A 25,481-nucleotide genomic window follows, 5' to 3' on the forward strand; every position below is an offset into this window, starting at 1 on the left:
TACATAAAGTGAGAGAAGATTTTTATTGATAGATAATCTTGTTGGCCTCACGATTAGTCCATAACAAGTACATCAACAAAATTATTCATAATACCACAAAAATTGAATAATAACTCATTTGTCACACTTATAAACCAACTAGCTCTCAAGGATTCACCACACTACAGTTCTTCCTAATCTCTCCCGAAGTTCCCGTAAGCACTTGAATGGCTCCCATCTTCATAATCGATTGAGCAAACTCCATGAAAAAATTCTGAGAGTTAAGCAGCTCATTAACATTGTAGGTAGCTTCACTATCGGTTAAAAGTGCAGCATCAGATTGGAAAAGACCTTCGTTTTGCTTCAAGATGTTATAATAATTGTTGTCAAAGGATAGGGGGCTTCCAGGATCCATTGGCACAATAGTTACATTGTCTGAGAGGCTTTTGCATTGGGTTTTCAAGAAAGCAGCATAGGTTGAGTTTAGAGAAGGATCTTCATCATTTTTTCCTGTGAAATTGTATAGCCTGTTGCTGAAGAAATTGCAATGCCCAACACCAATTGTATGTCCACCTAACCAAAATTAATTTATCAATATTTTGGACAACTTAGGATATCATTTTGAAAGAAATAGATTGATACTACTTAATACTACTAGCAACAGGGCTTAAATTTTTACATCTACATTTGTAATATAATAATACTTTGTGAACAAAGTATTATTGAAAGCATGTTATCATATTGCAAGCTTATTATATAAACTTTTTCCCCCATTATAGAATCTTTACCTGATAAAACAACAAGATCATGAACTGTAAGGCTTTTGTTAGCAAAAGATTGCTTCAGGGTGGTGAAATTGAAGAATGGTGATGGGATGTTGGCAAGGGCCTCTGACTCGTGTGATATGGTTCCATCCCTTCTACCGGTAAGTACATCCCAAATTGGCATCTGAAACTGCAATCACTTTCACAAGCACTTGATTACCTAATGCTAAATTCAGTATGTTATTTAAAAAAGAAGATAGAAAGAGCTTGAGGTATAGCATTTTGCTAGCGAAATTAATTTATAGAAACAAAAATGGTAGATTTTCCCTTAAAAGATAACGTAAACTAGGTGAATTGGTGCAAAAGTCGAAAAGCATCATTTTCATTTGAAACGGATCAGTTTCGTAATTTTAAATAAGAGATTAAATTTTGTAAGGATGTGGTGTAAAACTCATATTTTACCCCTTCAATCCTAATATGCCGCAACATCTTATCATATATTTAAGAATAAGTACAACCACACCTAATCAATTCTAATACCCATATATAAATCCAATCAAATTGAGAATTTATTGAGATGTTATTTGGCGTGGTGGGATGTATTAAATTCTAAGTAATATGCTGACATGACAATCACTTATTAAATGGTGTAAAACATGAGTTTTACATTCCATCCTTTCCAAATTCAGACTTTTTAAATAAATATCAATATATATATATATATATATATATATAGTGTCATATTATATAAAATTTTAAATAACATGACATTTTATACACTGATAGATATATTAGAAATAAAATCTTAATCATGAATTTGGTCAAAAACATCAACTTCACTAGCTTGGCCTAGTTTTTCAAACCAAACACATTCCACTTGTGCTTAGTTTTTTTTCCAAGTCACACTAGAATATTTTTAGTACTTACTTGGTAGGAAACTGAGTCTCTAGCAGCCAAAGCAACGATATCTGCACAAGAAACTACTCCAGGACAGGTGTTCTCTAGCTCGGTCTTCACCTCATCTATTATGTCGAATCCTGCCAAAAATAGGTTTGGAATTGCTGCCTTCTCAGCCAAGTTATTTGGGGTAGAGTCTATCAGTACAGAGGCATCACAACCCTGACACATTATTACCATTCAAGACCTTAGATGTTTGGTAAACATATAACAAAGCATGTGTTTCCTAGTGTGAGAAATGAATGCTAGCTATGAAGGTAACTAACATGACCCATTATGATTTAAAAATTAACACTTCCACCTAAGTTTACTAGTGACAATACTTTTATTATGTGTCAATTATAAGAAGTCATGTTAATAGTTGTAAAAAATGTTGTATTCTTAGATTTATTGTAATTTTAGGACATATATCATAAGGAGAGGTGTAATTCATGAAAAGAGAAAAAAGGGAGTGAGATGAATTACCCTGACGAAACAATCATGAAAATGCATCCTCAGAAACTTGGCAGGCAAAGTTGAATTGCTTGCCACACGGTTCCAAATGATTTCCTGCACAATTTCCTCAGCATGGGGACAACTCTCCTCATAAAAATGCATTCTCAACTGTCCATGGCAAACTCCTAGAAGCCCAAACACTGCTATAAAGATAAAGAAGGAACTCAAATTAGTATTCATCTCTCTCTCTCTCTCTCTTTGTTTCTTTGCTCTACTGCGTACTTTTCCAACACAAGCATTGCATCCTTAAATAGAGGTAATGGTCTTCTTTCTCCGAGTAAATGGTTTCATTACAGCAAGGTAAAATTAATTTAAATAATGTTCAATCTGTATAGTTGATTTTGAGATTTGTGATAGGGTCCATAGGGAGAGATTGTTTGACTTGGCTTACCACTTTTTATATATTTCTTTCTTTGTATTTGTTAAAATTACCTAACATAGCAAATAGATTATTTAGGGGAACACCGTCAATTGGTTAGGGCAGTTATATATATATATATATATATATATATATATATATATATATATTGATTTCAATTATCAATGTTGTGTATAGATCTCGATCGAGTCTACTTAGACATTACAATGTCTTCTTTCTTTTCCTTATCAAGAATGATGTAAGAAGCTGATAATTTTGAATCGAGAAAGGCACATGCAGAGAATAGTATATGGATGTGACATGTTTTTTCATGACAGACATGACCGATTCTAAAATTTTGAGGACTTTTAATTGGTTGTTGCTATTATGACATATGTTCTTACGTACTGTAGTGTAGGGTCAGTGACTCGGTGCTTCACTTCTTTGCTGACTTTGTATGCATTTGGATTTTAATTATAAGCTAGTTTATTTCTTCTTCTTTTTTTTATTATATTTTATTAACAGTACAGAAAATAACTAAATAAACTATTTTGAAACAGTCTTTATTCTTCACTAAAAAATACAATCGGAAGTATGGTCGAACATGCATGCCTTATTCTTGGAAATAAACACACACTAAGTTCTTCTGCATTAGATTAACAATCTGGCTGGTGGGAGCCGTTTGAACTAATTATTCCTACCAAATGCCAACACAAATTGAAAACAAATTGAATTTAACGCAAATTTAGTCGAATTTGTTGCATCCTCCATCGAGGTTTCTTTGCTAGTTGTGCAACGGATATAGCCTGCATGCCTTTTCTTTTTTCTATGATGTGGAAGTTTACAGAATCTTAGACTAGTGACCAGTGAAAGACTACTGTCTCAAATAAGATATATTGCATTTCTTTTTTATCTTTTATTTGGGTTTTATTAATGTATACCCTTAAGACATATATTAGCAAACTATTGTATGAAACTTTTTATAGAAAAATGAAAAAAAAAAGGACTAACTTTTTTGACAAATTTCTTAATGTGAAGATAATTTTATTTATTTTATATGGATCTAGTTAATATATGCATTTATGATACACGTTAATCATCTATTTTAGTAATATTTTACAAAGAACTAAAAAAGTTCTGAAAAAAATTCATAACTTTTTATTTTTTCTATAAAAAGTTTTATAAAATAGTTTACTATTGTATGCTCTAAGGGCACATATTAGTAAAACCCATTTTATATAATCATATTTGTAAAAATACTTGTATCATGTTATCTACTTCATAATACATTTATTGAAATATCATTTTTTATTAATTTATTTATTACTCCTTCAAATCATTTTTATCTCTCTCTCTCTCTGCATATGAGTAAAAAAGTATTAAAAATTAGATTTGTATATTAATAATAATAGTATATATTTACATTATTATGTAGCAACAATTCAAATTTACACAAGTTTAGACATATATTAATGTGGATGATTTTTGAAGTTTGATGAGCATAATTTTTCCTTTATAATATTATACATTAACTAATATGAGTGCTCTTATGCTTAATATGAAACTTTATAATATTCAAATCTGACAATTTCTCCCATGATGCATGGGTCTTATACTAATAAGAACTTTTTTGACGTAGAAGGAAGCATACAACTTTTCAGATTAAAGCCAATACCTATCCTTGTTGATAAGCTTTTCAGAATTAATTTGCTATCTTCTATGATACATTATTCAATTAATTTGTGGTACAGCCGATGTGGACAATAGATACCTACCAAAAAAAAAAAGAAAAAAGAATTGATGTAGTGCTCGTCAATGAACATCTGATGATTATGTCAGTAAATATTATTTTGAAATAAATAAATAATTTCCGCAATTCAAATATCACATCTATGTTTTTTTTTTCTTTCATTTATGTAAGATCTTTTATGGCTGTTTTTCTTAATCTTTGTCATCATGGACAGTAGTAATTATTGACATGGTTTTTTTTAATATTTATGACTAATTAATGAGTTGATTGGTCTTTGGGTAGCTTAAGATGAAATCATCACCGTGCTTGGTTGCTCAAGCTGGGCTGTCCGAGATGGATTGGTAGCTGGACCGAGTAACCGTGTTAAGGTTGAATTCAGCTGAGATGAAAAAGATCAAATGTGACTAAATCCATATTAATTTGTATTGACTTTTTACTTAATGCCCAAGATATATTCATTCTTACATGGTTTCGCCTCCATGTTGTCCGAGATGGATTGGAGGCTGGACCGAGTAACGGTGTTAAGGTTGAATTCAGTTGATGAAATAGATCAAATGTGACTGAATCCATATTATTTTGTATTGACTTTTTACTTAATGCCCAAGATATATTCATGCTTACACGGTTTCGCCTCCATGTTTAATAGATTTAAATAGCCAAGAACGTGTACTACAACTTTCTAAAGAAAAAAAAAAAAGTACTACAACTAACTTTCTGGTGCAATCAAATTGTTTGCTTATATATATATATATATATATATATAATATTTTATAGTAATGATAGAGATTCAAATATTTTTACAAAATTTTTTACAAACTTATGTGGTAAGTAGTTATTAGTAAATGAAAAAGTGATATTAATAGTGAGCCTAAATGAAAATGAATAAGAAATTTGAAATATTAATAGTTTGTAAAAATATTGTAAAATAGTATGTAACTGTAACATTATTCATAATTTTTTTTTCCTATAAAAAAAGAAGAAGAGAAATGATATGTCTAAAAAAAAAAAGTATCAATCACTAGGAACTTTGATTATATCTAGTCAAAGGAACACGGAGTTGTTTGCCAAATCCCAAATTTTTTGGGTGTGATGATTTTTCTGTTATAGAAGAATTTTACAATAATGTCAAAGTCAATGATGTTTTATTAAACTATTGATAAAATTAATAATGCTATATTATTAAAGAACACACAAATAAGATGTGATTCTCAATCCATTGTATTAACCTCAATAATGATTAGCTAATAAGTAAATTTTGCGTTCAAACCTTGTGGAGGTGGAGAACAGCACCAAAAAATTTGACATGTCAGCATAATCAGTACTTTAGAAAGCAAATATTAACAAGAAAGCCTTCTAGATTAAAATTGAGTTTGGTATGGAGAAATCTACATTACTCTTAGCATTTAGATTACTGGGAATGTGATACCTTACAATCTAGATGCTTAGGAATATAACTATTCTTATGTTTGGTTTAATTGAGAATCTAATAAAATTCCTAGAAATGTGATATTATAATGTTTGGTTTATTTCTAGGAATCTTAATTGAATTATTTATTTTTCTATTCTATCCTTAGATTTGTAAATCCAATATAAGTCTTTAAAAAAAAAATCTTCCTCTAAATAAATAATGAAAAACAAATTATAAATTATGACAAATTCATTAAAACTATAGTCTAACATTTCAAAATATTTTTTTCACGCTTGAAACCTAAAGAGAACTTTGTTAATGAATATATCAACAGAGTTGTCTATCTTGTTTATTTTGTTTTGGCGGAAAAAGATAATCTTATATAGGTGTCAAGAGATAAAGACAAAGGAAAAGATATTGATGATTGTTTTATATTTTATCTTAATTGCTTAAATGATAAGGAAAAAGTGTTAAAATTTTCAATTTATAAAAAATACAATTTCCTTTAAATTTGGGAATTTGGATAGCTACCTGTTTTAAAGGGAATCCACGTTCCTACTGAAAGGGGGTTAAAGGGGGAATTCAGATTCCCTTGCAATCTGATTCCCTAGTGTGATTTGCAACAAAAAATGGGAATCTTTAAACATTCCTGAGAATCCTAAAATATTACTCTGTACCAAACGCCACAGAGGAATGGAGCCAGAACTTGGTATTAGGAGGGGCAAAGTATAAAAAAAAAAAATCATTATGATACTTGTAAGTGCCAAAAATGAGTTGACGTGATGCCATGAATTTGTAGAGGCGGGAACTTGAATCAAATGACCTAGCATAGTTGAAGAAGAAGAAACAAACAAGGAATAACAAAGAGTCTTAGTCCTCGGCAAATATCCGAGGACAGATATTTATATTAGTTTGATCTCAAGAACGATTTTTTACAATAATTCTCTCTTAGGATCATCTATGCCCCTACTTTCAGAAGGATCTTTTTCATTATATAGCCTTTTTCAGTTGATCTTGGCCCTCTATTTGTTAATCGTGCAAGACACTACTCAAGTGCTTGTCTCATCAAACGCCCTCCCAAATCTTTTGTGAGTTGTGGCAACCAAGACAGCACTGTTCGGGGGCCTTTTCCACATAAATGTGGCTAGGGGGTTTAGTGGGGTGCATTAAATGTGATGGCAGCTACCATCCCTCCTGTTACGTCAGGGCTAACCCCCTTTCTGAAGTTCTTTCTCTACAGTGTGGCCTCCTCTGATGATATGCCATTGACATGGCCATGGCTCACCTCTCTGGCCTTACCGTCCGAGGGTATGGTCTCCTTGGAACTGCACTGACCTCTTCGGCCTTGGGTATGACACGTGGCATTATTACCTTATTAAATTTCTGTATGCCATAATAGCCACTAAAAACTCCAATTTTTCCCTCTTGTCTGAGGAGAAAAATGGGGTTTTGACTTTGGGTAATTGGTTCCACACGCTTCTTTGAATTTTCCACGTGAGAACATCACTTTGTATGCCTTGTAATCGCTCTTGGAGCTTCAAAGTTTGTAACGTCTCATTCAATGCTCCATGCGGCGCCTTGTCCACTACGTCCTACAGTGAGATGAAGATCCTATGGCTGGTATTTTTCCTTAAAATTTGGGCGGGGTAATTAATCCCCACCCAATTCTACCTCCTATATAAGGTGCCTGGGGGATTCATTTCTCCCATTTTCTAAACCTTCAAACTTTCAAGAAGGTCTTGAAGTGACTTTATTCATTATTTTCATAAGTTCCCTGTTTATCCTAATCTTATTCTTAGGTTATTTTCTCCTCGACCTTTTGTCTTCTATTTCTTTCTTCAAAAAAGCTCCTTCACCTCGCCTTAGCTTGCTTAGATGGGTAGGTTTGCTCATTGAGTAGATTCCCCTGCTGGTATGGAGGGTTTAGGGCGCTGTATCATATTCCCCAAGAAGTCTCCTTGTGATATTACCCTCTAGGAGACTGGCATGCCCTCAGAAAAAAGGGGGAGATCATTATTCCCATGATCACCTTCATAGAAGGGGGAATGAGGCTTCCTATGGATAGAGTGACCAAGGACTACCTGATCGCCCATAGGATATGCCCTTATCAATGCCTGCCCAACTTGTTTAAAGTCTTAGGTAGTGTAGATGCTCTCAACGAGCAAATGGAGTTGGGCCTCACCTGGCACGACGTTGTTTGGATGTTTGACTACCATCTGCTTGCAGACTTGGGCTATTATTTTAAGTCTAGGTCTTCCGACGTTAGGCTCATCTCGTGTCTCCCCAAATCCAACAAGGGCATGAAAGATGACTTTCTGATTGTCTCAGGTGAATGACGTGACGGTCTTCACTGCCCAACCTTGGAGGGAGCACTAGGTGGGGTACCCTAGGTTTAGGTCTTTTAACACTAGAATTAGTTTTGTAGTTTCCTTCTTTCTTCATTCCTTTAGTAGTTTGTTTCCCTCTAACAGATGACTCGCCTTTCTAACTATGGTTTTGCTTCTTGTTTTTTTTTTTTTTCCTAGATAAAAGATACGTGGCTCCCAATCTCAACTTTGTCAATGTTCCAGATCTTAACAGGGTGCTGAGATTCGAGGTGTTTGTGAGCAAGGATAGACAATTGAGAGTTGTCTATCTTATCCTTGACATCAAGCCCCCGTCTGATAAGTTTCAGGACGTGGGCAACGTGATTAGAGCAGGTGATCCTCGACTGGCTTGGATTGACGTCTCAATGCCTGGATTCCTAGCTCGAGAAGGTATTGTGCAGGTTGAGCTGCCTTCCCATCATTCTCCCCATGAAGAAATAGTTCTGAGAGAAGAAATAGCTTCCTTGTGCCTGTCACTCAAGGAGGAGATAGACCAATTTTGACTTGAGGAAGAGAGAGAGAGGAGCAGGGAGAGCCTGTGATTTAGGTCTCAGACTTGGAAGACGAACTTGATAGATCTTCAGGCTTTCATTCCTCCTACCTTCGTTCCTTCGAATTCGTCGTCGTGCACATAACCAGCAGTTTGGAAGAAGAAGAAGAAGAAGAAGAAAAAGAAATGCCATTAAAGAGGAAGAAAGGGTTAGGCCTCCATGAACTCCTCGCGGGAAGGTCTAAGGGGTCGGCGCCTAAGGATGCCTCGGGCTTTGAGCTTCCTCCTCCTCCTCCTCCTTCTCCTTTTTCAGCTAACCCCTTCGCGCCTGCTAATCTGAAGAAGAGGAAGAAGGATAAAGAGGTGGTCGAAGAGGGGGAGTTGGTCCCCTACAATGAGGGGGTTTCTCTAAAGATTCCCAAGATGGCTAAGGGAAAGGGAAGGGCTTCCTCGGCTAAGGGTAAGGAGGTTGAGCACGTGGCTGAGGTACGCCCTTTGAACCCGGCGTGGAACTTTCGACTGGAGCTGGATGGGGTAGTGATACCATGGAACTCCACCATCAACTGGCCATGGCCAACCAGCAAGTTGTGGATTTGAAGGCAGAGCTAGAGAAGGCTAAGGAGGTTGCTCGGGCGGCTTAGGCAGCTATGGATGCTTTGGAGAAAAAGTTCTATGATCTTGGAGTGCAAAAGATCGAGGCTTGCCTGACTGATGAGTTGGCTGGGGTCTGTAGGCACTACTGCCTCGAGGTGTGGACTGAGACATTAAACCTAGCTGGAGTTCCTACTACCTTGGAGTAGAGGAGGGCTGAAAATGTGTACTATCCATAAGACCTCCAAGAAGCTCCTGAAGCAGTCTCGGGCCCTAAGACGGATACTACCCCTGCTACAACAACACTGGTGTAGCCTCCTAGCATCCAGGCCCCTCTTCCCCCCTTGAGATTTCCAAAAGGCCTTGCAAGGTCAGTAACCTAGGCCAAGGGGCAGAAGTGGCCAAGAGCAAGGAGATTACGTAGGGTAGAACTCAACCAGAGGATAAGGGCAAAGGCAAGGAAGCTAAGACTCTGACCAAGGTAAGGAAGCTGCTCTTAAGACAAAGGAGTCTGAGCCAGTCAAGCCTTAAGCCATAACCCAAGAGAAGAAGGCCACCTTGGGCAAGGCTATTGATCCTCCTGTTTCCCAGCCAGCCAGCCAGTAAAGAAGATCCTCCTCCTTCAGCCCAGACTTAGCTTAGGATTTTTCTTTTCTTCCTTTGTACCTTTTTTTTTTTTTTTGGTGGCAATTTGCCATGGTTTATGATGCATCTTTCCTTTTGATTAATGAAAAGACATTAACTTTTGCTTTATGACAAGTGAACTTTAATTTTTCTTACAATATTTATCTCTGATTGGATGTAGTAACTGTTCCGCCTTTTGTTGAGAGGTTAGATTCATGATGCTTCTAAGGGTGAAAACCCATACTTTAACAAAAAGCTAATAGTAATGAATTGTTATTAATTCAAGTAAATTACGCCCATGTAAATAGTGAGAAACATAACTATGTGTTGGTACTAAAAATTGTTTAATAAATAGGAATGTTTAAGTCCTTAAAGACAAACGAAACACTTAGTAGAAAAAGGGGTGTTTGAGGTCTCTCATTTTAAGAGTACCTTATGAATGTACCTTTAGAATCCTTTAATCAAAACCCAGGGTGAGTCCTTATTTTTTCATGATGATGCATATGCTGAGGTCTCATCCTTGGTGAAATTGTGAGGCTTTATTTTACTTAAGGCACGTGGTCTGAGGGACCAGGCATGGCTGAGGTTATGTTTAATCTTTAGAGAATTTATCGAGGCATTAATTTACCCAAGGCATGGGTCTAAAGGACCAAGCATGGTCGAGATTCTGTTTAACCCTTAGAGAATTTATTGAGGCATTACCCAAGGCATAGGTCTGAGGGACCAGGCATGGCCGATGTTCTATTTAACCATTAGAGAATTTATTGAGGCGTTAATTTACCCAAGGCATGGGTCCGAGGGACCAAGCATGGCCGAAGTTCTGTTTAACCCTTAGAGAATTTATTGAGGCATTAATTTACCCAAGGCATGGGTTCGAGGGACCAAGCATGGCCAAGGTTCTGTTTAATCCATAGAGAATTTATTGAGACGTTAATTTATCCAAGGCATGACTTTGAGGGACCAGACATGACCGAGGTTCTGTTTAACCCTTAAATGCAATAACACAGGAATAACGAATGAGATATACTTCCATTAATGATAATATCTTTTCAAGTTACTTACATTCCAGGGTCGTAGTACAGTGTTTCCATCCAGATCCTCTAGTCTAAATGCACCTATGCCTGCTATTGAGGTGACGCGATAAGGGCCTTCCCATTTTGGCCACAATTTGCCCTAGGATGGGTTTTTCGTATTTTCGACCACATTCCTGAGGACAAGGTCCCCTGGCACAACTGGCCAGGACTTCACCTTCTTATTGTAACCCTACCTCAACTTGTGTTGGTAGTGGCCTAGTTTTATTGTTGCCATCTCTTTTTTCTCCTCGGCCCAGTCTAGACTTGCACACAGTTGATCATCATTGTTATGTGTTAGGACATATGTGAATCATGTTAGGAACATATGTCAATTTAGAATTGGCTAATCCTTTGACAAAACGCACTTTACTTGTATTTGGGTAGATCTGGGATGAGTTTAGTACTTCAAGGAACAAGAGTTCAAGTCTAGTATTGAAGTCATGTAAATTTATCCAAGAAACAAGTGAAGAAGTGCTAATTCATTAAAGCTCAACAGCTCTCAACAGATAGCTATCTATCGAGGTCTCGACAGCTGCTTGACAGATACTATCTGTCGAGAATTATGAAATTTAGATTTCCAGATCTAATTTTTGGCCCATGTTGACATGTATGTGTAAGGTTTCTTTTCTCAAAACCTTAGACATATATAAGGCTTATTTTAGAGGCTGTCACATATGAGAATACATAAAGAAAATATGCAAAAAGTGACCGAGTGATTATTCTTTTTGAAAGAAGCTACTGCGTCTTTGTGCCTTAGGATTTTGTAACCAAATGCTTCTCGATCTTCATTATTGATGAAGTGAAGAACTTTGCAGCCAACATCTTCTTCAAGTTGGTGAGTTAGTCACGTATTAGGAGTCGTGCATCTGTGCAAAAAGGGTGGCATTCATATATTGAAGAGTTTAGGGGTTTTAAAGCAATAGAAGGTTTCTGCTGTAAGTTCATTTGCGGGATTGAAGAGTCTAGGGACAAAGGTTCTATACTAGATTTGAAACATCTTTTTACTATTGTGAATTGCTTTTCGAGAAGATTTCCCCCTAAGTTTTTATTGTGAAACTAGTTTGTTTCATTAGTTTTCCTAGGTCATCATATCTTGTCTTATTTAATTTTCTGCTATGCATGATATTAACATGATATTGATGTGTGTTTGTTTTAACAAGTTTTATACATAATAAATCTAATTAACAATTTGGGTTTAAAACTTGTTAATTCTATCAGCCGGGGTCTAAATTTCCCAACATTATGCTCTTCAAACTGATCAATTCTCATCGTTGGGAATTCCATTTCCATGGGTATAACTGCCTCCACTCCATATGTCATGGAGAAGGGGGTTTCCCCGGTTAATCTTCTTGGGGTAGTTTGGTATGACCATAGCACATGGGGGAACTCGTCTACCCATTTCCCTTTTGCCTCATCTAGTCTTCTCTTTAGCCCATCAAGGATCACCTTATTGGTGGCCTCGGCTTGCCCATTTCCTTGTGGCTATGCAGGGGTAGAGTAGTTGTTCCTGATTCCAAGTTCACTACAATATCTTCTGAAAGTCTTGCTGTTGAACTGTGTTCCGTTGTCAGATATGAAGTCGTAAGCTATGCCGAATCGTGTGACAATGTTCCTCCACATGAATTTCTTCATGTCCTGGTCTCGGATATTAGCCAATGGCTCGGCTTCTACCCATTTCGTGAAATAATCCCAACGAGCAGCCATCTCCGATTTGCAGTAGCTCGAGGGAATGGGCCCACGATATCTAAACCCCCCTGAGTGAAAGGTCATGGGCTAGAAAGTGGATTCAGAACCCATCCAGGTTAGTGGATATTTGGGGTGTATCTCTGGAATTGATCACATTTCCTCGCGTAATCCCGAGCGAACTTCTGCATACTAGGCCACCAATACCCCTAAGTAAAGGCTCTATGAGCCAAGGATCTTCCCCCTGTGTGGCTCCCACAAATCCCTTTGTGTAGCTCTTCCAACAATGGCTCCACTGCTTCTGGGTGTACACTTAATAGGTGATGTGCATTGATAATAGCTTAATTTTGCATATTTATATTATTGTTCGAAAGCATTATCATACTTATTTTGAGGTAATTCGTGCATTTTATATTTGGTTTTGGAATAATGATGAATAATCAATTTTGTGCTTAATTGAATTTATTGCGTGAATTTATCTTTTGTAGGAGGATGGAATTAAATAAATGGATTTGTGCAAAGAAGAAAGCTAATGGACTTTACTTTTACAAGGGCCATGATGCAGTTAAAGAACACCAACCCAATTAAATTTAAGTCCAATTGGAGCAGGGAATCAAAGGAAATTTGCATCAAATCCAAGTTCAATTCGGATTAGGATTCCAGCCTGCACATCAGTAAGTATTTTTGTCATAAATTTTAGGTCAGATGTCCAATCGAGATGATTCAAGTTGGGCTGGAAATTTAACTTAAAGGGCTACAACTTTGTAGTTTACCAAAAGTCTGAATTCTGACGTTAAATGGGCCAAAATTGTTGGTTAAATGAAGCCTAAAAATCTAGAATTTTCCCCAAACGGGAATTCAACTTATAATAGGATTTCTTGACCTATTTAAAGGCTCTTTAGGGCAAAATTCAAGGGAGGCCAGTGCTAGGGCTGGAGGCTGAATATAGAGAGTGCAGCTACTTCTTTGGTTTTCTTCCATGACAGTTAGTTTTATTTTATTTGTTTAGTTTAATGTTTAGTATTTTATTCTTGTGTTTTATTTTAATTACAATGAGTAGCTAAATTTATAATTAGGGTTGAGGATGAAACCTTGTTGAGGATTATTAGTAATATTTATGTGATTTGATTTTTCCCACAATAGTTGTTCTTTAATGATTTAAATTGTTCTTACTTCATATCAATTGACTAAGATGAGATTCTAGATATGAGTTCAATCATGTTTTTCTCATGATTTAGGATTTATCTTAATTAATTGAATGCTTGGTTTATTAATTCCTGATTATAAAATTGGATATCGCTTGTGATCTGTTTGTCAATGGATATAATTTATGATTTGATTTTTAGAATTGGATATATCTTGTGATTTGTTTGGCTATGGATACAATTGATAATTTGATTTTGTACTTAAGAAGCGAAGAAGAACATGCTTTTGATTTTTAAAATAAGGATTTTAATGGAAATATTTTCCATGATAGCAAGATTGATTTCTAGATTATCATGTAGTGAGTTGGGAAAAAATTAATGATCATAAATATATGCTGATATGACTTACAAGGTGGATTCCAAAACCTTAATTCCTTCCCCTTGATTGTTTACATCTTTTTATTGCTTTATATCTTTTATTTAGTTTAACTATTTACTTAATTTGATTATTTGCTGAGTTTTTTTTTAATTTCAAAACAAACAATTTTTATTAAACTAGATTAGGATTAATTTGGTTAAGATTTAATTAATTTTCCTACGTTCATTCAAGTCCCTGTGGGTTCGACCTCGTTCTTGTCAAACTATACTTCGGTACAGTTCGTATACTTGCGAGTATTTTAAAATTTCACAACAATAGGTATGGCCTAGAAAAAGACCATCGATACAATTTTTGCTCTTGAAATAGCTAGTACTGTGGGGCGTGCCTATAGGTCTTTATGGCCTCTACCTTATCCTTTGGCAGGTCTCCACTCCTTAGAAATGTGATTATAGGGTCCATCCAGTTGGGTCCAGCTCAGACAAATTGCACCATGGTTGGGCTCTAGTCCTTCCACCTCGACTTGTCTAAACCTTCCACTATGATTAACCGTGGCAGGGCGCCATCAGACATTGTTGCTAGTGTAGCTAGTGAATCAGCATGGGAATTTCTGCACCGTGGTACTTGCTTCAAGGTGAACTCTTTAAAGTGTGCCTGGAGTTGCTTTATCTTGCCTAAATAGGCTTGCATCCTTGCATCCTTAGCCTCGTATTCTCTCCGTACTTGACCCACTATCAGTTGGGAGTCACTGAAGACCTTTATGTTGTTTCCTCCTAAGCATTTTACTACCTCCAATCTTGACTATAATGCCTCGTACTCGGCCTCGTTGTTAGTGGCCGAGAATGACAGCCTTAGGGATTTTTCAAGAACTATCCTGTTTAGGGAGATGATGAAAACTCCAACTCCCAAGCCCCTCTAGTTGGTAGCCCCATCAATGTACACAGTCCATGGAGGGGAAATTTCAGCAGTAAAAACTCCTACAGCTTCCTAGCTTTGTATCCCCTCCTTGGTTTAATCCTCTGAGAACTCGACGACAAGGTTAGCCAGGACTTGGACTTTGATTAATTTCCTCACCTGGTACTTGATGTCAAAATCCCATAGCATAGTTCCCCACTGCACCACCCTTCTAGAATAGTTTGATTTTCGTAATACCGCTTGCAAGGGAATCTAGGTCAGGACCACCACCATATGTGCCTGGAAGTAGTGTGGTAACTTCTTGGTAGCGTGGAGGAAGGCTAAGATGGCTTTTTCCACGTGAGAGTACCTCATCTCGGCATCTTACAAAGATTTGTTGACTTAGTGTACTAGTCTTTAAACCCCGGAATCGACCCAAACTAGGACGAGGCTAACCGCGTGGTTTGTGACAACTAGGTAGGCATAGAGGACCTCCTCTTGCCCATGATAAGACAACACCAATGGATTTGACAGACACTCCTTCAGTTCTCGGAATGCCTGATCATACTCCTCAGTCCAGGAGAAATACTTCCACTTGTGTAGAAGTTGGAAGGACTGTCTGCATCGGTTAACCGATCGTGATATGAACCTGTTTAGGGTAGCTGTCATACTCGTCAACTGTTGCACCTCTTTGGGGTTCTGGGTGAACGTAGGTCGTTTATGGCCTTGATCTGATCTGGGTGGACCTCAATGCTACGGTGTGTTATCATAAAGCCAAGGAATTTCCCTAAGCTCACTCTGAACGAACACTTTGAAGCGTTCAATCGCAGTTGGTGTTTCTTAAGCACAGAAAAAGCTTCCTCCAAGTCTTATATGTGCTCGGACACAACTTTACTTTTTATCACCATGTTGTCTATATAGGCTTCCATATTCCTACCCAAGTGGGCCTCGAACATCCTGGTCACCATTCTTTGGTAGGTGGATCCTGCATTTTTCAACCCAAAAGGTATCACTCGGTAGTGGTAGTTGCTGAAGGGAATACTGAAGGCTATTTTTTCCTGGTCAACGAGCGCTAGAGGGATCTAGTGATGTCCTTGGAAAGCCTCAAGAAAACTTATCCGAAGGTGTCCGAAGGTGGAGTCTACCAGCTGGTTTATCCTCGAAACAGGGAAGGGGTCTTTGGGACAAGCCTTATTAAGATTAGTGAAGTCTACGCAAACTCTTCACTTCCCATTTTTCTTTTTCACTACTACAGTGTTAGCCAGCCACTCTAGATAAAAAAATTTCCTTTATTGCCCTAGCTTGTTTCAACTTGTTGACTTCTTCTTTTACTACATTGGAATGCTTATCGAAGGATCTCCGATGTGACTGCTTCTTTGGCTGAGCTTTGGGATTCGCGTTCAGCTAATGGCATATGAAGTCCAAATCAATCTTTGGCACTTCGTATAGGTCCCAGGCAAATACCTCGATATGCTATTTGAGGAAAGCCACAAATTCGTTCCTTTCGGTTGGTGATAGATGCGCTCTTACTTGGAAGTATTTGTGGGACTGCTCCCAATAGCCACCTTGGTAAGGCTCTCCCAGGCCTCTGCCACTCCAACCCTATTGTCCTTAGCCTCGGCTGCAACAAGAGTTAACTGCTATAACTTTGGGGGTACCTCGTTCATTTGCTCTTGAGGGGTTCGGTGGTTGATTGCTATGATGAGGCATTCTTTCGTCTAGTCTTGGCACCCTAGTATCTCTCCAATCCGACCTTCAATCGGGAATTTCAACTTTTGGTGCAGAGTGGATGATACGGCTCTGAGAGTGTGTAGCCACGACCGACCTAGAATGGCTGTATATGGTAAATACGCGTCCACCACTATAAAGTCCACCAACACCTTCTCTTTCTCTATTTCGACCGATAGCTTGATTCTTCCCTTCGGGATAACCATTTTCCAGTCGAATCCCATAAGTGGGGCTCCGTAACTCTCCAGGTATTTCTCCTATAGCCCTAGTCCTCTAAACAGATCAGGGTACATGATCTTAGCCCCACTTCCCCCGTTGACCATTACCCTATGCACATCGAACCCCCCAATATGTACCGTGACAACCAGAGTGTCAATATGGGGTTGAGTACTGCCGACCAGGTCTTCTTCTAAAAAACCTATAACCAGACTAGGTTTCGTCCTGGCCCTCTTACGGAGGTTTTCTTAACTAAAGTTGGCATAGGGGGGAGACACGGACATCACCCCTGTTGAAAAGGCTGATGCCTGTTTAGGTTCGGCAAGGATAACATGAATAGTTCCCAAGGGGAGTCGCGATGCTGGCCCTCCTTGATGTCCCTGATGTGGGGCCCCCCTTTGTGCCGAGGTCTCGTTCGTAAACTTTCCTAGCTTTCCTTCCTTAAGCAGACGGTTCAAGTACGACTGTAGGGTTTGCACTTCTTAGTGGTGTGCCTTTTATCCTGATGATATTGGCAGTAAAGTGACTAATTTCTTCGAGTCGGGTCTCCACCCATCTTGTGTGGCCAAATGAAGTAAGGCTCATTCCAGATCTTCTACAGTATTTGGTGGACTAGGACCTTGAACACCGAGTTGACTGGTTGGACCTCACTGAGCTGTCCTTGATTGTGGAAGTTTACCTTGGGCCAGTTTCCCCCTGTCTTATTGAAGCGGTTATCCTTCCGGTCATGGAAGCCCTTTGCCTTTCCCTTAATTTGTGCTTGGTCATCTTCCACCCTCTTGTGCTCGTCTATCCGATCCATCAACTATCTCATGTTTCGAGCAGGTTTCATGGCGAGGGACTCCTATAGGTCGGACTCAGTGGGTAGCCCGCTCTTGAAGGTGCATACTGCCATATCCTCAAAGTCTCTTCCTCTCTCATTGACAACGCTAGCGGGGAGTCTAATGTCCTCGTCACCCTACTGGGCGTAACGAACCTTGCACCAAAAGCTATGGTGAGCTCTTTGTAGGAATCAATGGACCTTTCACGTAGTCCATCAAACCATCTCATTGCCACTGGGTTGAGGCTGGAGGGAAACACCTTACATATTAAAGCCTTGTTTCAGGCGTATATGGCTATCTTTAGATTGAAGTGGCTAACGTGTTCAATAGGGTCGGTCCTCCCGTTGTAAACAACGAAGGTGGGTTGTGCGAAGCGTTTGGGTAGCTTGGCCCTCTCGATCCGCCTCGTGAAGGGCGACTTGGATATCTGGAAAAAGGGCCTTGCTCATGGCGTCCCTATCCCTATTTCCCTGGGGGATGGGTCTATGCTGCCTGCGATGCTGCCTTTCTCTGTGCAAATCTTCAAAGGAATCAGTTTTTTTTTTGTTGGGAAGCGTCCTACTTCTCCTACAGCACCTCTGTTCTGGCTCTGAACTAGAGCCCGAGCTCGCAGTGAGACTCATACTCCGTCGGTTTCTCTGGTTCTGCCTTATTCGCCTGCGTAAATGGTTCACCTCCCGTCTTAGGCCAATGGTCTCATTTGAGAGATGGATGCGTTAACTGGGACAAGCTGGTCTTGAGCTCTTCGACTTGGACCTGGCTATCTCATGATCTCGACGGTTTTCTAGGTTTACGAATTGGTCTTGCCGGTCAGGATGAGAACTCATGGATCCTTCCCTACTGGACATCCTTTGGCGTTCTCCTTGAAGGTGTGTAGGTTAAATGAAGTTTCCCATAGACGGCGCCAATTGTAAGTGCCAAAAATGAGTTGACGTAATTCCATGAATTTGTAGAGGCGGGAACTTGAATCAAATTACCTTGCACAGTTGAAGAAGAAGAAAAAGACAAGGAATAACGAAGAGTCTTAGTCCTCGGCAAATATCTGAGGACAGATATTTATATTAGTTTGATCTCAAGAACAATTTTTTACAATATTTCTCTTTCTGGATCATTCATGCCCCTACTTTTAGGAGAATCTTTTTCATTATATAGCCTCTTTCAGCTGATCTTGGCCTTCTACTTGTTGATCGTGCAGGACACTACTCGAGTGCTTGTCTCATCAGTCGCCCTCCCAAATCTTTTGTGAGTTACGGCAACCAAGACAACACTGTTTGGGGGTCTTCTCCACATAAATGCAGCCAGGAGGTTTGGTGGGGTGCATTAAATGTGGTGGCAGCTATCATCCCTCCAGTCACGTCGGGGCTAACCCCTTCTCTAAAATTATTCCTCTACAATGTGGCCTCCTCTAGTGATGTGCCATTGATGTGGCCATGGCTCGCCTCTCCGGCCTTATGGTCCAAGGGTATGGTCTCCTTGGAATTGCACTAGCCTTCTCGGCCTCGGGTATGACACGTGGTATTATTACCTTATTAAATTTCTATATCCCACAATAATCTAAGAAAGTTTTCCATTTAGTGTGTGTGTGTGTGTATACACATATAAAAAGACAAATCAAAATCACAAATTGGTAAACAAAATAAACAAGTGAACAAAGAAATAAAGGCACAAACAGAAAAAATTAAAAAAAAAAAAGTTGTCGCACTATGTACACAACACAAAATTTCAATTCATTGACTTTATGTACCCCCAAGTATAAGTGCTTGTGGGGTGTGGAAGGGGCAAGGCCGGGGTTTAAGTCTCCAGGAGAGAGCTTCACACACATACACTTAGATTAGGTTAAAGTAGAAATTCTATCTTGTATAATAAAAAAAAGACTAATAGAAAAGCATAACTATTAAGTATTAAAAAAATTTCAATTCATATAAGCACAAAAAGACAAAATTCAACTCACAATGCACAACACGTCGGTGGATATCAATGATCAATCCATTACTAGTCACTTCTACTATTATTTTAAAGTCATTATTTAAGTTTCTTAAAAAGTGAAATAGCTCTCTCTTTGTCTCCCGTTTCAGACAGTAACAAAGGGACTTTTTTTTTTTTACTTGTTGCTCTTGCTCATATGAGAGAGAGAGAGAGAGACAGAGAAATACCAGATTTGGTGAGTCAGGGCTAGGGGTGAGTCCAACGGCTCTTCTGCTGTCGTGCTATTGCTACTACCTCTCCCTTCACTGCTTCAATCCAGCCATTCAGCCTCTATGTCTCTAGGTTAGGCTTCGGGTTTTGTTTATTTGTTTGTGAGTTTTTTTTGATAGGCCAAGAAAGTATTGACCCCTTGTGATGAATTAATTGATTAATTAGCAAAGTTTATTAATTAATCAAATTAACATGCAATGTACGTGGCAGCACAAACAAATCACCAACTAAAGTAAAATGCAGCGAAAAATAAAGTTGACAAGGTGATATCTTTTCAAATGAGGAAAACCTCTAAGGCGAAAACCCTATCGGGTGATTTTAAGGTTACCACTCTCGAGAATTCACTATTATCACGACAAGCGGTTACAAGTAAAAGAATCTTAGTACCGTATACCAACCTACAGTTTAACCCTTACCCCAATACCCAATTGAACTTGTTCTGTAGTGACAATCTCTCCTTTTAATGCATGGCTCCCAGTACGTGACTAACCAATAGATGCGCGAATCCCAGTACGTGACTTAATCACCAACTTGAGAAGGATGTTGGCTTCAAAGTTTTTTATTTTATTACATGATGAAGATCACGAAGTTGCTTGGTTACAAAACCCTATAGTGTACAAACACAACAGCTTCTTCAAGAGAAAAAAGAACTAGGACAAACTAGGTTTCTGGTCACAGTTTGCATGAACAACTCTTTGCTTCACACTTGTACAACTGTGCTCCCTGTGATGGCCCTTAAAATAATCCTTATATATGTTTAGGGTTGTGAAAAAAGAAAACCCAAACACATTCGCACGGATTGGAATGAAATTAGAACTGAAAATCTGATTTTCATAATTCTCGATAAATACCCTATCTGTAGAGTAGCTGTTGAGTTTCAGGCTTAAACAGCTTTTTAAATCTCGATAGATACTAGCTGTCAAGCTAGCTGTTGAGATTTAAAATCTAGCACTTCATCACTTGATTCTTGGATAGACTTGCATGGCTTTAATACTTGAACTTGAAACTGTTTTCCTTAAAGCATTAAACACATCCTAGGTCTAGCCAAATACAAGTAAAGTGCGTTGTCAAAGAATTAGCCAATACATGATGACATATGTTCCTAACATGAATCACATATGTCCTAAATTTTTTTTTTTTTGGGGTCTTTGTCTTTGATGGAATGACAGATTTATTTATTTATTTATTTATTTTAAAATTTTGAAAGGCCGGGCTATATGTTTTTGGTAAATTTTAGTTAATTGGGTTAAATTTTCTTTAGCTTTGTTATTTGTGATTTTTGTTGTTATGCTAAATTTTTTGGGCCTGCTAAATTTTGTTCTAGATTAGATCCATAAATTGTTTTTTATGCCTTTTAGAGTGCAAATAAAATTGGTAAGAGGGCCAAGTGTAATTTTATTGAACGAAATTGATAAAATTAATATATATGTCTTTTTTTTAAAAAATTGGCGGGGTCCACTGCCCCACGCCCAACAATAGCTCCATCCCTGCCACCACATTAGTGTTTGACACATGCTAGCGTCTACATCCAGGGTTCAAATCCCCTCTCTTATTTATCAAATCATAAAAAATAAAAAAGAAACATATATTACCTGAAAATTTTTTTCCCCTAAACTAGTTTAGAAAATTTTTCCTCCAATCCACTACATGACTATTAAAAAGGCTACATTCATGTGTAGTTTTAGTCACATGACATTTTTAATAAGTTATATAACTTGTTTAAATAATACATGGTCCATGGATATTCTTACCTTTATATTGTGCAGGAAGCAAAAAATAAAAACAAAAACTAATTATTGTCAAGTTCAACACTATTAAAAATATACTTTGGCATCCAAAATTTCACATCCTATAAGAAATTAAGAATGTCTTTCAATAAGCCTAGAGCAAAAAGGAGACTTATTGTTATTGAGCAATAAACAGTTAAACAGTACTGGTGAATAATACAGTACCATTCTGGAGTTCTAATTTCTAACTGCCTTTAAGCAGAATTCAAATGAACACAGTAATTACAAGGAGACTAACAAATGTGTGCTTTGAAAAAGGGATGCCATCAGGAAGATTAGTTTTCATTTTGTTTCCCCAACAGTCAATAAATATATTATTCTTTGCTTCCATTAGATTTCTAGAATAAGTGTATATGGGTCTGGTTAACGGGTGCTTTTAAAGTATTTGTTAATAGACCACTTTAATGAGAAATATAAAAAAAGTCGTCAAAATTTTAATTACTTTTTTCTTTTCCTATAAAAAGTTTGAAAAAAAAATATTTTCTAACCTAATACCCTTAAAATATTCGTTAACTTTTTCTCTCTTTTTTGTTCTATCTAGAATATGTATTATTTAATGTACTGATCGAATTTTCCTTTAATAAAACAACCACCCTCCTATAACTAGCTCACTTGGTGAAGGAAATGAACTTAGCTGAATCCCCGAAAAAAAAACCTACCTAAAAAAAACCTACTATTGAGTGCAACGTGGACATAGATGATTATATTAAACAGGGGAAGAGTCGGTCATATTTTTATTTAGGAGGTTGAATTATGATATTGATATACTTAGTTAAGAAAAATTCAAACCACATGATTATATACATTTACATGTGCATGCATTAGTATAAAAAGAATATTAGATTAAGTCATAACTTATAAATGAAATCTCTATTTGGAACCTATTGAAAGCTATCCCCGATAAGTGGATCGAACATGTTTACCTCAAAACTAACCAATGTGTTGATGCATTGGTAAGACTCGGATTGGGAACTATCTACTCTTTTGTAATATTTTTGGAACCACTACATGCGGTGGAAAAACTTGTAGCTTTTGATAAAGCTGGTATGTAATGTAACAGACTTATTAATTCTTAATCTATGCATATTTTCTATTTATCTAAAAAATAAAGAATAAATTTTTAAGAGAATTTATTTTTATAAATTATTGATAGTGACACAGAAAGTAAAAAATACAACTTATTTGCCACACTTATAAACCAACTAACTCTCAAGAATTAACCACATTACACTTCTTCCTAATCTCTCCCAAACTTCCTATAAGCACACCAATGACTCCCATCCTCTTCATCGATTGACCAAACTCCATGAAGAAATCTTGAGAGTCAAGCAGCTCATTGACAGTATTGGTAACTTCATTGTTGGTTAAAAGTGCAGCATCAGATTGGAAAAGACATTGATTTAGCTTCAAGTTTTTGAAGTAGTTGTTGTCAAAGGATAGGGGGCTTCCAGGATCCATTGGTATGATAGTTATTTTGTTTGAGAGGCTTTTGCATTGGGTTTTCAAGAAAGCAGCATAGGTTGAGTTTAGAGAAGGATCTGCATTATTTTTTCTTGGTGTGAAATTGTATAGCCTTTGGCTGAAGAAATTGAAATGCCCAACACCAATTGTATGTCCACCTAACCAAAACTAATTTGATAAACATTTGGACACAACTTAAGATATCATTTTGAAAGAGTTAAATTGTTATTACTTAAGACTAGCAATAAGGCATAGCTTTTTACATCTACATACGCGATATGCTTATGGAAAAGACCTTGATTTAGTGAAACAATGTAATCATCTTTACCTGATAAAACAACAAGATCATGAATTGTGAGGCTTTTGTTGGCAGAAGATTGTTTTAGGATGCAGAAATTGAAGGATGGTGATAGGATGTTGTTGAGGGCATCTGAAATATGTGATATGCTTCCATCCCTCCTACTGGTAAGTACTTCCCAGAGTGGCCTTTGAAACTACAATCATTTCCACAAGCATTTGATTACATTTGCTTGCAGAATTGAGCTTGAGGAAAGGTAGTGCATTTTGCTTGCAGAATTGATTTATAGGAATAGTAAAGGTAGTGTTATTTTGGTAATGGTGTGTGTATTTATACTTGAAAGAGTAACATAAACCAAGTGAAGGTGTAGAACTAGGAAAGGAGATAGTTTCATGGTTCAGATTAAAATTTTATGAATCTAAAAGTATATCTAGTGTCACATTATTTTAAATGATAAATAACATGACATTCTATACGTTGTTAGATGTTTGGAAATTAATCTTAATCATGAAAGGGACTCTTTCTGTTTCCATTCCATTTGAAATGAGATGGAATTTGGTCAAAAACATCAACTCCACTGCCTTGACATGGTTTTTTAGACCAAACACATCCCACTAATGCTACTATTTTGTTTCCAAATCACACTAAAATATTTCCAATACTTACTTGGTAGGAAACCGAGTCTCTAGTAGCCAAAGCAATGATATCTGCATAAGAAACTACTCCAGGACAGGTCTTCTCTAACTCTGTTTTTACCTCATCTATTACATCGAATCCTCCCAGAGACAGGTTTGGAGTTGCCACCTTCTCAGCCTGGTTATTTGCTGTAGAGTCTAGCAATATAGAGGCATCACAACCCTAATACATTATAACCATTTAAGACCTTAGATGTCTAGTAAACATATAACAGTGCATGTGTTTCATGGTTTAAGAAATGAATGTGAGTCATGAACATTGTTGATATGACCTATGTTATGATTAGGATAATATCACTTCCAATTGAGTCTACCACTGACAATTTTTTATTATGCATCAATCATAACAAGCTATGTCAACAATTATAAAAAAAAAAAAATATTAATTCCTAAATATTGCAATTTTAAGACACGAATGATAATGAGGAATGTAATGCATGGAGAGAGATAGAAAGATAAAAGATGTGAATTACATTGACAAAACAATCATGAAAATGCATCCTCATAAACTTGGCAGGCAAAGTTGAATTGCTTGCCACACGTTTCCAAATGATTTCCTTCACAATGTCCTTAGCCAGGGGACAACTATCCTTGTAAAAATGTTTTCTCAACTCTTGTCTATGTCAAACTCCTAGAAGCAATCCAACGACCACACTCGATTTTGCACTCATGATTTGATCAAGGAGAATGATTGGAGTGACCATCCACATACAAAAGAAAAATCACTCTTGCATTACATGCATCATTTGTTCTTGCATTACATACATCATTTTGGCTTTGCATTACATGCATCATGTCATTTATTACATATCATGAAAATGATCTTGAGATTCTAACAATCGCAATGGTGTTTTCGGTTTTCAAATCCGACCATCGGATTGAAGGATATCCCATGATCAAGTTTGCACGATCCATATACATTGTGTCTAGGAAGAGTCGATCACACACGATTAATTAAAATTAATTTTGATTGGTCAAGCGATTAAAATTAATTGAATAAGTTTGTGATTGGTTGATAATTAGTGTTTAAAATAGAGATGCATGCATAGGAATAAAATGGATGATTGGATAACAATAAAATTGTGGATAATCTGAAGTTTATCAAGATCTATTTTAAAGGATTTATCCACAAGATAATGTGTCAAGATAATTGATTCAAGATAATAGTTCTTAAAAAGCTTGAATTATCCAAAAAAGAGATAAAAAATCATAGACGGAGGATGAAAACGCATCTAGGTACAAGGATCGGCTAAAAACCCTAGAAAGAGAGTCCAATTAGCACTCGAACACGAAAGCACGTTCGGACTCCAATAGCCAATTCGGCAT

The 25,481-nt window shown here is 37.2% G+C and overlaps 2 protein-coding genes across 2 annotated transcripts; both read right to left on the reverse strand.

Moving 5' to 3' along the window:
- Positions 1–2,460, reverse strand: LOC142625667 (peroxidase 3-like). The gene is made up of 4 exons (XM_075799344.1): positions 2,166–2,460; positions 1,671–1,862; positions 768–933; positions 1–552 (listed from the first exon to the last, which is right to left on the reverse strand). The coding sequence occupies exons 1-4, from the start codon at positions 2,373–2,375 to the stop codon at positions 146–148; spliced, it is 975 nt and encodes a 324-aa protein (XP_075655459.1). The 5' UTR covers positions 2,376–2,460; the 3' UTR covers positions 1–145.
- A 20,450-nt stretch (positions 2,461–22,910) lies between these two features.
- On the reverse strand, positions 22,911–25,481 carry LOC142624824 (peroxidase 24-like). The gene is made up of 5 exons (XM_075798568.1): positions 25,438–25,481; positions 24,629–24,773; positions 24,139–24,318; positions 23,491–23,656; positions 22,911–23,320 (listed from the first exon to the last, which is right to left on the reverse strand). The coding sequence occupies exons 1-5, from the start codon at positions 25,479–25,481 to the stop codon at positions 22,911–22,913; spliced, it is 945 nt and encodes a 314-aa protein (XP_075654683.1).

Source organism: Castanea sativa, chromosome 2 (assembly GCF_040712315.1).
Source record: "Castanea sativa cultivar Marrone di Chiusa Pesio chromosome 2, ASM4071231v1".
In the NCBI taxonomy this organism is placed as follows: Eukaryota; Viridiplantae; Streptophyta; class Magnoliopsida; order Fagales; family Fagaceae; genus Castanea; species Castanea sativa.

Bases quoted from the DNA above. Each gene is read 5' to 3' on its own strand.
- LOC142625667 (XM_075799344.1), bottom strand. From the start codon at position 2,375: ATGAATACTAATTTGAGTTCCTTCTTTATCTTTATAGCAGTGTTTGGG. The intron at 1,863-2,165 runs GTAATTCATCTC...ATAATGTGTCAG, and splicing joins TTCATGATTGTTTCGTCAGG to GGTTGTGATGCCTCTGTACT. The intron at 553-767 runs GTAAAGATTCTA...AATTTTGGTTAG, and splicing joins TGATCTTGTTGTTTTATCAG to GTGGACATACAATTGGTGTT.
- LOC142624824 (XM_075798568.1), bottom strand. From the start codon at position 25,481: ATGCCGAATTGGCTATTGGAGTCCGAACGTGCTTTCGTGTTCGA. The intron at 24,319-24,628 runs GTAATTCACATC...ATAATGTATTAG, and splicing joins TTCATGATTGTTTTGTCAAT to GGTTGTGATGCCTCTATATT. The intron at 23,321-23,490 runs GTAAAGATGATT...AGTTTTGGTTAG, and splicing joins TGATCTTGTTGTTTTATCAG to GTGGACATACAATTGGTGTT.